Genomic DNA, 16,804 nt, shown 5'->3' with positions numbered 1-16,804 from the left:
ACTGGGTGAGGTCACAGATTCAAATTGCGATTGCGAGGTGCAGTTGGCATGTGACCTCCATTGAGAAACACTAACTGCTGGTATTTGTCAATCATAAAGCCGACAAAAGACGGGCTGAGATCTTGATCACCCGCTGGATCATGAAACAGGGGTGGTTTTGAAAAATCCGCTGCTCGATTTAGCAGAGCGTATGGGTGGTTATGACAGAGAGCTCTGTATTTGAAGAAGCACTAAGTGCTTTTGTTTTACATGTAAATAGTTTTTTTTTTCAGGAGAGTGGAAAGAACTGGCTTTTAGCAAATGCGTAAAGATGACTTAAAGATAAATGTGTTTAGTGGTTGTAGTAATGCATTTTTTATTTTATTTTATTTGTGATAATAATAAAAGTTTTTTTCTGCAGCACATTTGAAGGTACATCTAACATTATAACATTGCGCAGAGGGTAAAACTTAAAAAAAGAATTAAAGAGGTTACAGTAAATAAGCACCTACGTAAGACATTTAGAAATTATTTAAAAGCTATTCTGAAAAGATTTGAATACACTATTTTTAGAAACGTTTTATTTTTTTTATACATCCTTCGTTTTTTTATTTTAAGCTGGACAGCTATTATTGTTAGGAAAAAATAAAAATTTTTCCATGTTGATTGTTATATTTCATATTATCTGATACATGGTAATAATAAAAGTATTTACTAATGTTAAAAACACTTTTATTGAAGCAAAAAACTTATTTTCAATATATAATATAATATAATATAATATAATATAATATAATATAATATAATATAATATAATATAATATAGTATAATATAATATAATATAATATAATAAACAACATAACTCATTCCCAGCTTTATATAAAATGGAAGATTTTTAGGCACATGATGAGATGTTTCCAACTTAAAGAATATCTGTTTGATTATTTAAGCTTTATAATAAGCTTTATTGTTGATAAAAAAAAATATATATATATATTTAATTTAATAAAATTTTATTTTTTATCTTTAAGTTATTTATTTTTAACTAAATTAAATCTAATTTAATATATTTTTTATTTATTTATTTTATTTTATTTGTATTATTTTGTTTAATTAAATTTAATTATTTTTTATTATTTAATTTAATTTTATTATTTAATTTAATTTTTATTATTTAAATGTTATTTTTATTATTTAATTTCATTTAATTTGTATTATTTAATTTACATTTTTATGATTTCATCTTATTTTTATTATTTAAATGTAATTTTTATCATTAAAATTAATTAAATTTTTGTTTTATTATTTTTGTATTTGATTATATACATTTTATTTTGATAATTTTATTTGTATTATTTATTTTATTTTTAATCATTTATCAGAGGCTTTTGTTTTGTTTTATCATAATATCTTCTTAGGTCAGCAAAAAACATTTGCTTATATTTGCAGTCATGCCGATTGTTTACAATCAAAGTAACAGACGATGATGTCACCATCCTGGCAAACAACGAAATCGGCAGCATGCAAGAACAATAACAGTTTACGAGATTTGCGACGGATGATTACATTTTCAAAAATATGTTTGTTTTTTAATTCTCCATCTTGTATATAAACGCAAATGCGCTCAGTAGGCCATGCGCGCAGAAACCGTGTCCATTCATCTCGCTGTGTGGCCTGTTTGGACTCGCACAGTACTGCCCACATTACTGCGCTTGTTTGTTACGGCCGCGGGTGGCTCGTCAGTTTTAAATCAGATTATTTAGTTTATTTTCGTCCAAGCCAGAAATCTGCGTCGTAATTGAGGCCTGTGTAAACTTTTGGTTGAGGCTCATTTTAAAGGGAAAAAAGGAGTTTGTAGTGCTGTGAAGTTTCCAATATTTAAACACTCCACATCAATAGTGTTCATTAGTGTGTGGATGATAGGGAAACTAAAGGCAGCAGCTTTTGCATTGAGGAAAGTGCTGCTTCCCTCTTCACCCCTGTCTTTTTTAATCAACTTGTTTTCTAATTATAGGCCTGGTACCGCAGCTTCTGGGCGTGGCTCCCGAGAAAGCCATAAAGCTTACAGTAAGTGCTCTGCCTTCACCACATCAGCGTGGCCTTTTAAAACCAAAGCCCTTAACTCTCTGAAATACACCCCTCGGTTCCTGACTGCAGCCTGAGCCCATTGAAAAACAAGTCAGTCTGTTTTCTGTTTGAGCCCCTGTCAGAGTGATGCTCATTCTTGAACTGGGCATCAGCAGGCGTGCTTATATACTTTAGTGTTTGGAACTTTTTATGTCACAGTCGAGGCTTTGCTGTAAAAAATGCTGGGTTCCATACAATTCCTTCATGTTTTCCCAACACAAATGGATTAAGTTATCTATTACTGAGTGTGTGCAACTTCATTTTGTCATGTTTACGACTTTGAATAACAAACTTAGATGGTTTGAGATCCTGGTTTGAGCCTGGTTTTGCATGTTCTCACCCTGTTGGTGTGGGTTTCCTCTGGGTGCTCTGGTTTCCTCCACAGTACAAAGACATGTGCTATAGGTGAATTGGATGAACTAAACTGACTGTAGTCTATGTGTGTGAATTAGTGTGTATGGGTGTTTCCCAGTACTAGGTTGCAGCTGGAAGGGCATTCGCTGCGTAAAACATATGCTGGATGAGTTGGCAGTTCATTCTGCTGTGGGGACCCCTGAGTAGTAAAGGGACTTGTAACGGTGGCCCTACCTTAAACCCCAAGTGGGTAATATTTTACTTTTTGTTCGGGTGCCAGCCGGAATAAATCTGTCAATATTACAAATTTAACTTTAGCCCAGATAGCTATAAGCCACCGACTACAATCATACTAAACATAACAAACAAAAGTATAAAAAAATATATACTTGAATTCACCAAATGAGTATGTATTAAAGTATTTATATTTTCAATCACAGAAATATCTCGGGCAACGGCTAAACCCACCATCATAGCCAAACGTTTCTCCAAACAGCAGTCACTCTTCGCTGGATTTGGTCACCGCCTGCACATTTGTGCAGCCACTCGCTTTTTGGCGTTTTCAACTTGACGTTTTCAACCAGAGTCAACTTATTCAACTTAATGTTTCAAGCTTTTTCATGAACTGATTTAGAAAAATAAGGAAATAATAGAAGGTAAAACAAATGTTTTGCTAATAAATAAAGCTTTAAAATAAGCATTTTCACTATACAATCAGTTTGGGCCTTCAAAAAGTTTTTGGAGAAAAAGGTGGGCTCTAAGCGAAAAAGTTTGAGAACCCCTGCTATAGAATATATTCACTAATGGTCCAGATGATTTAAAATACCCGGATGACTTTTTAGTTTAAGCGGTTGTTATCTGGGAATAACATACCTTGGAATGTTGTGATTGACCTATCAGAATCAAGTATTCCCGAGAGCTGTGTAATAAGTAATAGACTGTTAAAAAAAGTTTCCTTATTTGTGATTCACAAGTGTTTTAGTTTATTTACGGTTATGAATTGCATTATGGGTGTTGACTTTTAATCAAAGGTGGATAGTAACGAATTACATTTAATTCGTTACATTCACTTGAGTAAAATTATTGGGTACCGAGTACTTTTAGAGGAGATTTAAAGATGTGTACTTTTACTCATTAATTTTCCTTTATTCATTTATTTTCTTTTTGCCGTAGTCCCTTTAATAATCCGGGCTTGCCACAGCGTAATGAACCGCAAATTGATATAGCACATGGTTTACGCAACAGATGCCCTTCTAGCTGCAACTCATCTCTGGGAAGCATCCATACACACTCATACACTACGGACAATTTAGCCAACCCAATTCACCTGTACTGCATGTCTTTGGACTGTGGAGGAAACCAGAGCACCCAGAGGAAACCCACGTGAATGCAGGGAGAACATGCAAACTCCACACAGAAACACCAACTGACCCAGCCGAGGCTCGAACTAACGACCTTCTTGGTCTACAAATAAGAGACAAATAAGTCTTGTATTTGTGCATGTATATATATCTGCTCATGCAACCCTTTTGGTTTCTCAGAATTGAGACTACAGTATATCTACTTTCTATCTCATTTTAAATCTCACACTTGCAAAATTATCTCACAGTTGTGAAACTTAATAGCACAAAACAGTATATCTGACATTACATCTTACAATTGTTCATTAATATCTCACAATTGCCACTTTATACCTTTACACATAGGTGTCTGCCATGCAAACCTCCACCAAACCAAAGCTGATGCTTCATTGTTTTTTTTATTATTATTATTTCACAGGTGAATGACTTTGTGAGAGGAAAGACTCTGCAGAAAGACGGCAGCGTTCCTCTACCTGCTGAAATCTTGGCCGGCGGATGTGTGAGTAGCTCCCTGCCTTGATACGTAAACATATAATCCATACGTCACATGGTAACAGTACACTGACATAATGGAGTTTAGTTTTTGAATGTCAGTAGGCTTTGAGGTCTTGAGCCTCAGCCCGAGGGAACACTTCTCTCTCTTTTATGAGGTGATTGAACAGACACTTCAGCGCCCATCGGTGTTTAAAAACATGTAGAAAACACTTCTCCTCTGTCATCTCACTTCTAAACCATAGTCTGAGCTCGAGGAGGGGATCACTTACCCTTTTCATTACAAGCGTAAAGGTGAGGCTGACAGTATTAACACATTGTTTCCATAAAAGCCAATGCCCGTCAGTTCAGATTTCAGAGGAGCTTCCTGTTTGTGTCGTACTTGAGATCTGTCTGCCACTAAAGAGCCTCGTTCAAATGACAGTGGGTTTGTATTTATAAGTGTCACACACTTGTAGATGATGGCGAGTTTTCAATTATCCCAACATGAATCCATTTTACGGCAGGCTGTTTTAATATTTAATCTATAAAAAAACATACTGCTATCTGTTTTTGTGCCACTAGTAATTATTTGATGCACGGTGGCTCGGTGGTTAGCACAGCAAAAGCGATGATGTTTCGAGTCCCGGCTGGGTCAGTTGGCATTTCTGTGTGGAGTTTGCATGTTCTTCTCGTGTTCATGTGGGTTTCCTCCGGTTGCTCTGGTTTCCCCCACTGTCTGAAGACATGCGGTATAGGTGATTCGGGTTAGCTAAATTTGGCTATAGTGTATGGGTGTTTTCTAGTGCTGGGTTGTGGCTGGAAGGGCATCCACTGCATAAAACATATGCCGGAATAGTTGGTGGTTCATTCCGCTGTGGCGACCGCTGATAAATAAGGGACTAAAGCCTGGTTTATACTTCCACGTTGAGTGATCGGCGCATACCTTGCATGTAGCCGTGCATTTATACTTCTGTTCGGTTCGTATTACTCTGCAATAACACTTCTGAAACTCTAGCTGGCAGAAGGTATTAAGTTCCTCTGTGTCGAGTTTCTTTGCTAGTGTTTCTTTTTTTTTGAATGCTTCCTTAATGTAGAAGTGGCTCAAACTCGCTCATTTTGAGGCAGGAACCGGCGGACGTGCTAGAACTTTAATCATAAGGTAAACAGTTTCCATCTTGACCTCCTTCACAGGACTCGACACTTGTAAACACTCGCTGCAACCGGGTTCACGCGGCTCTTGGGGGTGGTCCCGCCCACACTCATCAGCGCTACCTAGCCGACCAATGACAGAGCTTGCACTACGCGTTGTTGCAATGTGTGGTTACTTTTTTGAGAGGTCAGCGTCGGCGACAGACACGGCGAGGGCTTTGCAACTACTAGCAGGCATCGCCAGAGCATACACCGATGTATAAATCAGCCTTGAGCCGAGGGAAAATGAATGAATGAATATTTTTGTACTAGTAAGTCCTAGTTAATGTTCATACTTATGATTATTATTAAGCTACAAATATTTAAGTTAACACTTTATACTAACGCCACAATATGAATAATTTATTGGGCATTAGCAAATCATTAGTATCTCTACATTAATCAATATTAGTACACTCATAAAGTATGTTTGCTGTTTTTCTCAAACTACTTATTTTAAATGATCTGAAATAACCCAATTCTTGAGTTTTAAAGCAGACAACTTAATTGTTTTATGTTCAGTCCACTTAGTTTTGTAAAAACAAATGTTAACTCAGTTCCTTCATGTTGTCCCAACAAAAATGGATTGTGTGGAACCCAGCATTTTTTACAGTGTAATGGTGCGTTCACACCAAGCGCGGATGAAGCGTCAAGTGATTTGCATGTTAAAGGGCACCTATGGTAAAAAATCTACTTTTCAAGCTGTTTGGACAGATCTGTGTGTTGTATAGTGTATAGACCGTCATACTGGGGTGATATGAACACACCCAGTCCTTTTTTTTCAATTTAACTACAAAAAAAAGGGTCGGCCAATTGGAGCTGTTTTCAAATCGATCGCACCATTACGTAGGTGTGCGATCCCCCCGCCCACCGAATTGATTGACAGCTGCGCTCATTAACATGTTCCGGTAGTCGCGTGTATATGTCAACAAGACCAGGCAGACATACGCACAGCAACCGGAAATAAAAGGTCTGTTCTGTTCGCTAGGATCAGCAATTAATTACAGCGTTTTACTTCAGCTTTACTTTATCAGCACAGCCACGTGTCAGAACAATTATAAAAGAAGACGCTTCAATCCCGGTTTGTGGAAGTTAAATCAGGTTTATTTTGTACATTAGCATAACAGATATACACACAGTACTTGAGGTTAGCCTTAACTAAGCTAAGCGCGCTCTGTCTGTCTGCCTGCCTGCCTGTGTGTGTGTGTGTGTCATCTGCAGTGTGCGTGTGTATGTGTGTGCGCGCGCGCGTTAACTTTGTAAAGATATTGTGTGTGACTCATCAATGCAACTTCACAATACTGATTAGTAAAGGTTAGTTCTTACTGTAGGATCTCAAAAACGCTACGTGAGACCTTCTTCCTTTAAGTCTGTCTGTTGTCTGACGCAGCTGAGGGAGGAGGCATGTAGAAACAGTAGGCGGGAAAGACTCGTCTTAAAGGCGCAGTACGACAAAACCACCCGCTGCTGGAAATCAGTATAAAACAGCATCTTGTAAAAGGTATAATGAAAAATCTGATGGGTATTTTGATCTGAAACTTTATATACACATTCTAGAGACGCAAAAGACTTATAATAAATCTGAAAAAAGGGTAACCTAGGTGCCCTTTAAGTCAATGCCAAGAGGTGAATAGACATCCTGTGCTGCTATTCGCGTAAATGACGTGATTCGGCGCAAACGAAGCATGCGTACCACTACTAGTACATGTACCACAGTTTGAGAACCACTGATCTAAAGGAATAAGCACTAATAGCTACTAAAAAAGTGCTAGTAGCATGAAAATAGATAATAGTATGTTTTTTCTTTGCTTGATTAAATGTTAAAACGGCTTGCCATATGCATTTTTAGCCGCCAAGACCTCTCCTCTGATTCTTGAAAAGAGATGGATACGGAAATATCAGGTTGGTTGCAGATGAAGTTGGCTCAGAAAGGCAGCTTGTGCCACGGAGATGTGTTTTTCCTCTTCTGATTCCTCTGACAGCTCCTTTCATCCCGGCCCTGAATCTCCAGTGTTTGGCCTGGCAGGATCCGCTCCCTTTCTCACGCCTGCACACGCGCCGCTCACTCAAAGCCCTGTTTATTGACACTGCAGCCACGGCAAATCAAATATATTTATTTGGTTTGAGAGGGAGAGGACTAGACTGCTGATTTGTGTGCCGTGAACGTTCCTGTCTGAGGGCGGAAAGCGCAGAAGAATTTTTTTTTACATTTAAGCTCCTCTCTTCTCACATAGCAGCGTCTGAATTAGAGCCTTGACAGTTGCCAAGAGTTGATCATTTGGTAAGAACATCACGCTTCGCTGCTCGCGGAGTTGGCTGGATTCTTATCTGGTTGTTTCTGGCCTTCATTTGAGGGCTGGGTTACTCAAAATACTCGCTTAGCCAATGTTAAATGCAGGGGAAAGCGTGAAAACAGTGACGCTTTGTTCATTTGCAACACTAGGTGTGTAATTTAGCTTGTCCAGCAATGTTTCCATTAATTCTCTAAAATGCTTGCGGTAATCCCTTGTGTAAGTGTGAGGAATTCGAGCGACTGTTAATGAAGGAAGGCTAATGGTTATGTCTGGCACTGAGCTATTGTTGTTTATGTGTGTATCTCTATGTGTGTTTGTGTGTGTGTGTGTGTGTGTGTGTGTGTGTGTGTGTGTGTGTGTGTGTGTATGTGTGAGAAAGTCTGTATTTGATTTGAAGCAAAGAAATACATGAAAATCTGAGGGCACTTTTGGACTTTACTTCTTTAAAGAGGAAAAGAACTACAATTAAATTTCTTAATGCAGTAGTTCTCAAACTTTTTTCATCAAGTACCACCTCAGAAAAGAATTGTCTTTCCAAGTACCACCATAATGAGCAGTATTGCAATACAGTAGCGTAGTAGGCCCGATGAAGCAGCTACAGCACTGCACAGTTCAAAAATGAGGGAGATTAATAATTATTAAAAAAAAATTTATCATTCTCAGCCAATTTAAACATTATAAATAGTTAGAACATTAACAATGCACTGTGTTATATGTAAAAAACAAAAAACAAAACATGACATGACGGCAACCATATTGTGCCAGACCGCACACCACACACCAGCTGATTGGTGGAGAGGAGACTGTAATGAAGTCAATTATAAAGTATCATTATGGAGTAATGAAGCCAATTATGATATAGAGACCTGGGATTTTTAATGACCACAGAGAATCAGGACCTCAGTTTAACATCTCATCTGAAAGACGACGCTCACTAACAGTATAATGTCCCCTTCACTATACTGGGGCATAAGGCCTCACAGAGACCCGCAGGTTGGCCTCACTAACACCACTTCTAACAGCAACCAATGTGGTCTCCCATTCAGGTACTGAAGCTTAGCTCAGTGGGTAAACGTGAGAGTTGCATAGTATCTGACTACTGTTCGACTCTCCAGAAAACCACAAAGCACTGCTTATTACACTTCTATCTTTATTTGTATCTATCAAACCTTATTTATGCTTGCAATTTATTTGATTTACCCCGCTACCAAAATTTCCCAGTCAATCTAATTAAATGAGTTCATTCAAAAAAGAGCAATTCAAGCCATCTGCTAAAGTTGTATTCATATCGCAAACATATCACAGAAAAATAAAACATCAATGTCCGGTTTTTCCAATCTTGTGCAGACCTACTAAGATCTATTGTGAAATGCATGCACAAAAAAACAACATTACCCATAATGCTCTACAGTAGATTCCACCAATCAAATAGATTTTTAGCACCCTGTTTAAGAAATATAAAGCGGCTGTTAATGAAGGGTTGTTTGTGTGTATGTGTGCATATGTGTGTGTGTGATGCTGCATTTGTCTGCACTTGTGCACATCCCACCAGTAGAGTGTATTAAGTGTCCTACACACACACACACACACACACACACATGCTCTCAGTGCCTCCAGGGATTACCTTGCCTTGTAATTATCACAGAATTATCGAGCCGACGCTGCCTCACTCTGCACTTAAATGGCTTTCCTTGCAGTCACGTTGCAGCGCGTGCTTCCCGCTCTTTAAAAGCCAGAGGTGATTGATCTGTTGTCTCCGTCTAACCGATGTTCTTGTTTGCATGTTTGCTTGTTCTCTTTGTGGAACTTTTTAAATATCCAATTAGTACCCAATTAATGTGGCTAATAACCTAGACTTCTCCTCAGTCCATTATTTCCTTGCCAAAACAGCTCTGAAATAAATGATCGCTCTCGGCCCTGATGCCATAATTAACCATAAAAGATTACTTTCCACATAAAGAAGTTGCATTTTCCATGAATAGGGTACAAAGTAGGATGTGAAACTCTTAACTGTTTTTTATTTTTTTTTGCTTAGTAAAAGGATGTGCTTAATCTACAGAAAATTTTACCTACAGAAACATTTCCCAAACAATAGGCAAAAATGGCTGTTTTGTCCCTTTTGTATCTTCAAGCATGGTTGACATGTAAGCTTTATTTATTCGAGACCATGAGTTTGGTAAAAACTGAAATATGGAATGTGATTATTTGTCATTTAATGTCATTTTTTGACTGAAGATTTTAGACAACACGCTGAAAGTTGTGTATAAATACACAACATTATATATGTTCAACAGTGTGTAAAAATCTTTGTTGATGTTCTGTGGGTCTCGTCGATCAGATCTGTAAACGTAATCATTGTGAAGTATGCAAACAAGCTGACCTTTTCTTTCATTCAGTCATTTTCTTGTCGGCTTAGTGCCTTTATTAATCCAGGGACGCCACAGCGTGATGAACCGCCAACTTATCCAGCAAGTTTTTAAGCAGCGGATGCCCCCACAGCCGCAACCCATCTCTGGGAAACATCCACATACATTCACACACACACTCATACACTACAGACAATTTTGCCTACCCAATACACCTGTACCACATGTCTTTGGACTGTGGGGGAAACCGGAGCTAACTTTTTTGCATTGAATGCAATTTGAAATGCTTCATGGCATTGTAGTTCTTCCCTTCTTTTAAATGAAGTACACAATTTTGTACCTTTGTCATATTTTGTCTGATTTTCACATACTTATTCATTTAAAATATAAGTTTGTAATGTCTTGATTCTCTTTGTAGCTTCATGGCTTACAACACTTTAATGAATACTTCCAAAAATTCATAAAAGCAAGGAAGCACTAATGCACTTTTAATGATTTGTAACTCTGAACCCGCATTAATGACGTATATGAGGACCTGGTCAATGATCCACAGAATTTAGAAGTTTAAAAAAAGATAATTGGACAGAAAAATAAACCATATTCATGAAACTCTGTTGCCAGCCATGCTGTAACTCTGTAAGGTGGGCAGCGTCTCTCTCCACATCTGAGATATAATTTCCTGGAAGGGAACTTTTGGTCAATCTGCTCCATCCTATTTAAAGTGCACCTTCATTGAGATGATAATGATCTATATTTTTACTCAACGCCATTTCAAATGCGCACTCTTTATGAGCACTCATTTAGCAGATTCCCGCAAGACGGCTCGTGTGTTAATATCTCTCAGAGAATAGAGGAATAAATTCGACAACAAACAAACAGTACGGTCCTTATGCATTCAAAGGGAGGGCTGAGGGAAGGAGAAGAAATCCATGGAAACTGATTTCCATCTAATTACAGCGCTCTGTTTTTCTGCGTGGAGCCTCAGTAACTATGAGCAACAGGACAGATCGGGCACGGAGGCGGCAAACGGCCAGCCTTTCTGAAGAGACACGCTTCAAATGCTTCTGTTGCGCCGTTTCAAAGAGCTCGGTGGAAACCTGTTCCAACCTGCAGATGCTTTTTATCTGCTTCACAAGTACAAGGTTGGAGACGCGAGGTTGTTTTTTTGAGCGGCCCCTGGGGGCCTGCGCTCTGTGTGATGTTTCAGGCACTGTCTGTCCTTGGCAGGTTTAACCTCCTCCTCCTTCAAAGAGTGACAATAGCACAATCATTTACAGGACCCCGTTCAAAGCATTGTCCTTCATAACAAGAATATCACATTACCTTCCTCGTCATTTTTTTTTTTACTTCGGGTTCATCAGAACGTAATTAGAACAATAACTTCAGATGATCTGGATAGGCGGGCAGCAAACTCTTTTGCTCATTTATACTTGTTATTTAAAGGGATAGTTCATGCAAAAATGAAAATGTACTCACAAATTACCCACGCTCAAGTGCTTTCAGACTTTTATGTGTTTTTTCTGCTGTTGAATATAAAAGAAGATGTTTTGAAGAATGCTGAAATCCTGTAACCATTGACTTCCATTGTAGTAAAAATAAAAAAAATGTGGAAGCCAGTGGTTTTCTTCAAAATATCTTCCTTTTGTGTTCACCAGAAGGTAGAAGAAGCCAAATAGGCTAGGCAAGTAAATCATTGCTGATTACTTTATCTACAAATGAAAGTGAATTGTGAAAATATTATTGAGATTTTGAAATGAAGGCATTATATTTGGTAATGGAGCGCTCTGAGAAAGCTTTTGTTTCTGTTGTTGATCTTCAGGCTGGAGGATCTCAGGTGATCTTCACAAACCCTCTGGAGATCGTGAAGATCCGTCTGCAGGTGGCGGGTGAAATCACCACAGGGCCACGCGTCAGTGCTTTCTCTGTCATCCGTGACCTGGGCTTCTTCGGCCTCTACAAGGTAAAGCTCACTCACACAAGACAGCCTGAAGCACTAGTCACATTCATACATCCATTACTGTACATACATGTTTAAGTATCCACTTCAGTGGTATATTACTATTATTATTATTATTATATATAATTTATTATTTAAAAAAAAGGAAATAATATTCATCAGATTTTTTTATTCAGTAAAGAATCCTGATTAAAAAGATCATATTTTTTGCAACAATATTAAGCCATTTTCAACATTTTTAAACGTGTTTCTCAAGCACCAAATTAGCATTGAAAGGATTTTTGAAGCTTGTATGACACTGAAGATTGGAGGTACAGCTGCTAAAAAACAATCAGCTTTGCATTACAGGAATAAATCATTGAAATACAATGTTCAAATATAATAATATAATTTATTATATATAATATAATTGGTTCAAATGAATATAAAATAATTAAATTAAAATTAATAATTATAATTAATTAAAAATAATTAATTGGTTCAAATTGTAATTATATTTTACAAAATTACCGGACATTTTTATCAAATAAATGCTCCCTTTTTGAGCATAAATCATATAGACCTGTTATTATTGTACAGTCGAATGTAAACTTAAAACATTAAAGATTTCACATTTTTATAATTTTTTTCCATGTTTCAATGCTAAATGGGAAAAATCAATATGAGGAAAATATTGTAAATGTTGCATATGTAAAATTTAAATAAAATAAAAAATCGGATTAATTTGACAACAAATCTATTTCTGCGTGTACAGTAATTGTACAGTAAATGTTACAATTCAGATTAATTGTTTACTAAAATTATTTTAACTTTTAACCCCTTCAGACCCCAATTATGTTCCAAGTTTCTAAAAAAAATGCACAACACAACACACAACACAACACACACAAAACACAATATATATATACAAAAAACACGTACATGATTGCTGGTATACTTACATTAATTTTTAAAAACACAAACATTAAGATTGTAACATTTTACTTTAATTTTGAGGTTTTTGTTGGATAGATTACACCATTATCATCATCTTCCTCATCACTCCATATAATGTCCACATCTGAGATATCTCCATCTGCAAGATCAGGGGTGCCCAAACTTTTTCTTATGAAGGACCAAAAACCAAACTTGACTGAGGCTAGTGGGCTGAAGGTAAATATAGTTGCCATGGGTAATTTCCTAATTTGTTTTATAATGTTTAACATGACTATAAAACATTGCTTTATATTAACTTATACAGTATTTTATACATTTTATAATGAACTTATTACAGATGAAACAAAACAATCAAATTTTTAATAGAATTACATTAGTTTTTGCCTTGATTTGCTTGCTGATGTCTTCTGCATGGTCCTTCATCCATCGAGTGAGACTATTTACATTTTTAAAAATCTGATTCATTTGTGACATTTGATTGAAACAATAAAATGCAATAAAACAAACAAAAAAAAGGTGATGACGATCTCTGAACTCTGTGTTAAAGGCATTCACCCCAACCCTCTCCATCATTCTCACTCTCCTCTCAAATGGGATGGTGGGCCAAATCAAAGCTTACAATGGGCCAACTTTGACCCGCGGGCCCTATTTTGGGCATCTCTGCTCAAGATGTTCAAGATCTGTATATTCTGCATATTAAATAGTTTCAGCAATGAATTAGCACATCAATATAGTCTTTTTTTAATAAAAAAAAATCAATCAGGAGATTTAATGTCAGTAACAGGTTTTGAACCTATCGTAATAGACAAACATATTTTGAAAAAATCCTGATCTAAAGCTTGCAATGTTATAAAAGACTTTAAACCTTAATTAGTACTCTTTTATTTACATACAATCTATAAAATATTGGCAAAAATATCAATAAACCTAATAAAAACAATGTAAATGTGGCTTACGTCTGTGTCTGGAGTGAAGTGATGCCATGCTGCTTTTTAGTGTAGTAGATTTTACCACCATTTGATTGGATGACAATCGTCCACTCTCATGGACTGCAGTTTTTAAATTAGATGAAATCCCCAGGTACCACAAAAACATGGGTTGACATATTAGGGTCTAAAGGGGTTAAAAAGTGCTTAATAACAAACTATTTCTATACCTTCTGCCTTCATACTAAGTCTAATATTCTGGTATCAGATCAACCTCTAAAGCAGAGAAGCCCAAGTAGGGCCCGCGGGCCAAAGATGGCCCATGGTAACCTTTGATTTGGCCTGCCATCCCATCTGAATAGAGAGTGAGAATAATGGGGATGTGGTTGGGGCAAATGCCTTTGACAGAGATCGTCATTTTGAATTTGACGTAACCTTTTGTTCCTTTGTTTTATTGCTGAGCTTCAAAAAAATCCAACCGAAATTAAATAATACAATTAAATGTTGTAAATGAATTAGACTTTAAGATGTAAATACTGCCACATGACAGATAGGGGACAATGCACAAGACATCAGAGAGCAAATCAAGGTGAAGACAGGATCTCGACCAGTGCATTCAGCGATGAACTCTATTGTGTTATAAATGGGATTGTTTATGTTTTTACTGTAATAAGTTCAATGTAAAAGTTTATAAACGATACTATGTCAATTAATATGATTTAATGCAACATTTTTCCCCTTAGCAAATTTGGTATATATTTGGCCCACAGCCCTGAATCCAGTTTGGTTTTTGGCCCTTTATAGGAAAAGTTTGAGCACCCCTTAAAAGGCATTAAGCATCCATTTTTAACTTTAGCCTAGAGTTTTATAATAATAATTAATGAATATTTGATATTGAAATAAAATTATAATTTTATATTATAATAATTTGATATTTGATTATATTTAATGAATGTTTCATGAAATGTCCAGTAAGAAGTTCCTCTCTTCAAATAATCCTCCAGAATGCATTTTTTCTGACCTCATCCAGAGGATCGTGCTCAGCTCTCTAGCGCCTCCCACCTGTGGATTCACACCCTGCGCTCCCGTTTATATCCCAGAGCAACTCAGTCATGCTCCACAATCTCCAGCTAATCTCACACACATACACATACACACACCATCAGGCCTCAATCCACCCCCTGCTGTATCAGTCTGAGCAGGTAGTGGAGCAGCAGCCTCTCAGTGCCGAGAGTGCTGCTTTTGTGTGCTGTTTTCCCCCTTCAGCGCCGCTGGAGAACATCTCCAGTTATTCTGCTGCATGTGAGCAGGGATGCAGAGCTGCATTCCTGAGGCTTGGAGCGCAGGAGTTTGCGGAGAGCGAGTGTTTTGGTGTAAACAGCATTGTGGAGACTGCCATGATGGCGTTGGGTCGTATCTCATCCAGTGGCCGCATTGGCTTGACATTTTATGGACAGCTGGAGAGAGATGAATGAGGCGCCTTCACCTCTGCGTAGGTGTTGTGTGTGCTGCTAATTACATGGAGACACTTGGGCTTGTTTTATGGTGAAATAATAGCTTAGGTTTCTTTTACTTATTTATAAAGAGAGTAGAGTAAATGAAGTAAAAGAAAGGACATGAGGAGAGGCTAAATATATAGCTTCACTCTCTGTATATACAGTAAAAATCATTCGCTCTATGGTAAAATTGTTTTCCAAATATTTCCCAAAGGATGTTTTACAGAGAAAGGAATTTTTTACAGTATTTCCTATAATATTTTTTCTTCTGGATAAAGTGTTATTTGTTTGATTTCGGCTTGGATAAAAGCGGTTTAAAACATTTTTTAAACCAATATTATTAGCCCCTATAAGCAATATTTCTTTTTGATTTTCTACAGAATTAATTAACCTAATTAACAAGTTAAGGATTTAAATTAGGGCTGGGAGAATTGGCCTAAAATCAAAACCTCGATTAAGTGAACATTTGAACTCAATTACAATTAATAAAAGATTATTTGATTGATTTATTTTATTTTTTTGCCCTCACTGTTCACTGCCAAACTTTGTACAGTAAATATGCTCGCATACTGTATGACAAGCTAGAGACTTTTGAATGAAGGGTGCATTACTAAAATAATTAAAGGAAACACACACTGCTATCTATGATTATTTATTAAACATCAACGTTGAACAACTGAAATTATAACATACATTACCTAAAACCAACAGTCACTTTTTTCTTATAAAAAAGTGAAAATTAATAACTTTTGGAAACAAAATAAATGATTTTCAGTGTTTTTCATATTACAAGAAATAAACTGTATCTCTTCTTAACAAAATAACTCTTGCATATCCAGTAAATAATATTTTAAACCGTGCATTTCTTGCATCTACTGTAAACAAATTTTTTTATGTAAATAATAATTTTACATTGCCTCACAGCAAGAAGGTCGCTGGTTCAAGCCTCGGCTGGGCCTGTTGGCATTTCTGTGTGGAGTTTGCATGTTCTCCTCGTGTTTGTGTAGGTTTCCTCCGGGTGCTCCGGTTTCCCCCACAGTCCAAATACATGTGGTACAGGTGAATTGGGTAGGCTAAATTGTCCGTAGTGTATGAGTGTGAATAAGTGTGTGTGGATGTTTCCCAGAGATGGGTTGGGGCTGTAAGGGCATCCACTATGTAAAACTTGCTGGATAAGTTGGTGGTTCATTCCACTGTGGCAACCCCGGATTAATAAAGGGACCAAGCCGAAAATAAAATGAATGAATAATAATTTTAATAAAATGGAAAATATGCCATCTCAAGGCATCTCTGGCACAGCTTCCCATCATCATCAATGTAGTGCAAAGTAAGGCTTAACAATGGG

The 16,804-nt window shown here is 37.0% G+C and overlaps 1 protein-coding gene across 4 annotated transcripts in view; it reads left to right on the top strand.

The window, feature by feature from the left end:
* slc25a13 (solute carrier family 25 member 13) overlaps nt 1-16,804 on the top strand; it is a 94,799-nt gene that overhangs the window by 58,950 nt on the left and 19,045 nt on the right. For all 4 annotated transcript variants that reach the window (XR_012395234.1, XR_012395235.1, XM_073931919.1 and 1 more), the window contains 3 exons: nt 1,995-2,047; nt 4,241-4,321; nt 11,964-12,104. Coding sequence is in view for 2 of the 4 variants with exons in the window: in XM_073931919.1 (XP_073788020.1) it covers nt 1,995-2,047; nt 4,241-4,321; nt 11,964-12,104 (275 nt within the window). In the remaining 2 variants the exon portion in view is untranslated. The remainder of the gene's footprint in view (nt 1-1,994; nt 2,048-4,240; nt 4,322-11,963; nt 12,105-16,804) is intronic.

This window comes from Danio rerio, chromosome 19 (assembly GCF_049306965.1).
Source record: "Danio rerio strain Tuebingen ecotype United States chromosome 19, GRCz12tu, whole genome shotgun sequence".
In the NCBI taxonomy this organism is placed as follows: domain Eukaryota; kingdom Metazoa; phylum Chordata; class Actinopteri; order Cypriniformes; family Danionidae; genus Danio; species Danio rerio.
The sequence above is the reverse complement of the archived record's forward strand: the minus strand, read 5'-3'. Positions and strand labels throughout refer to the sequence as shown.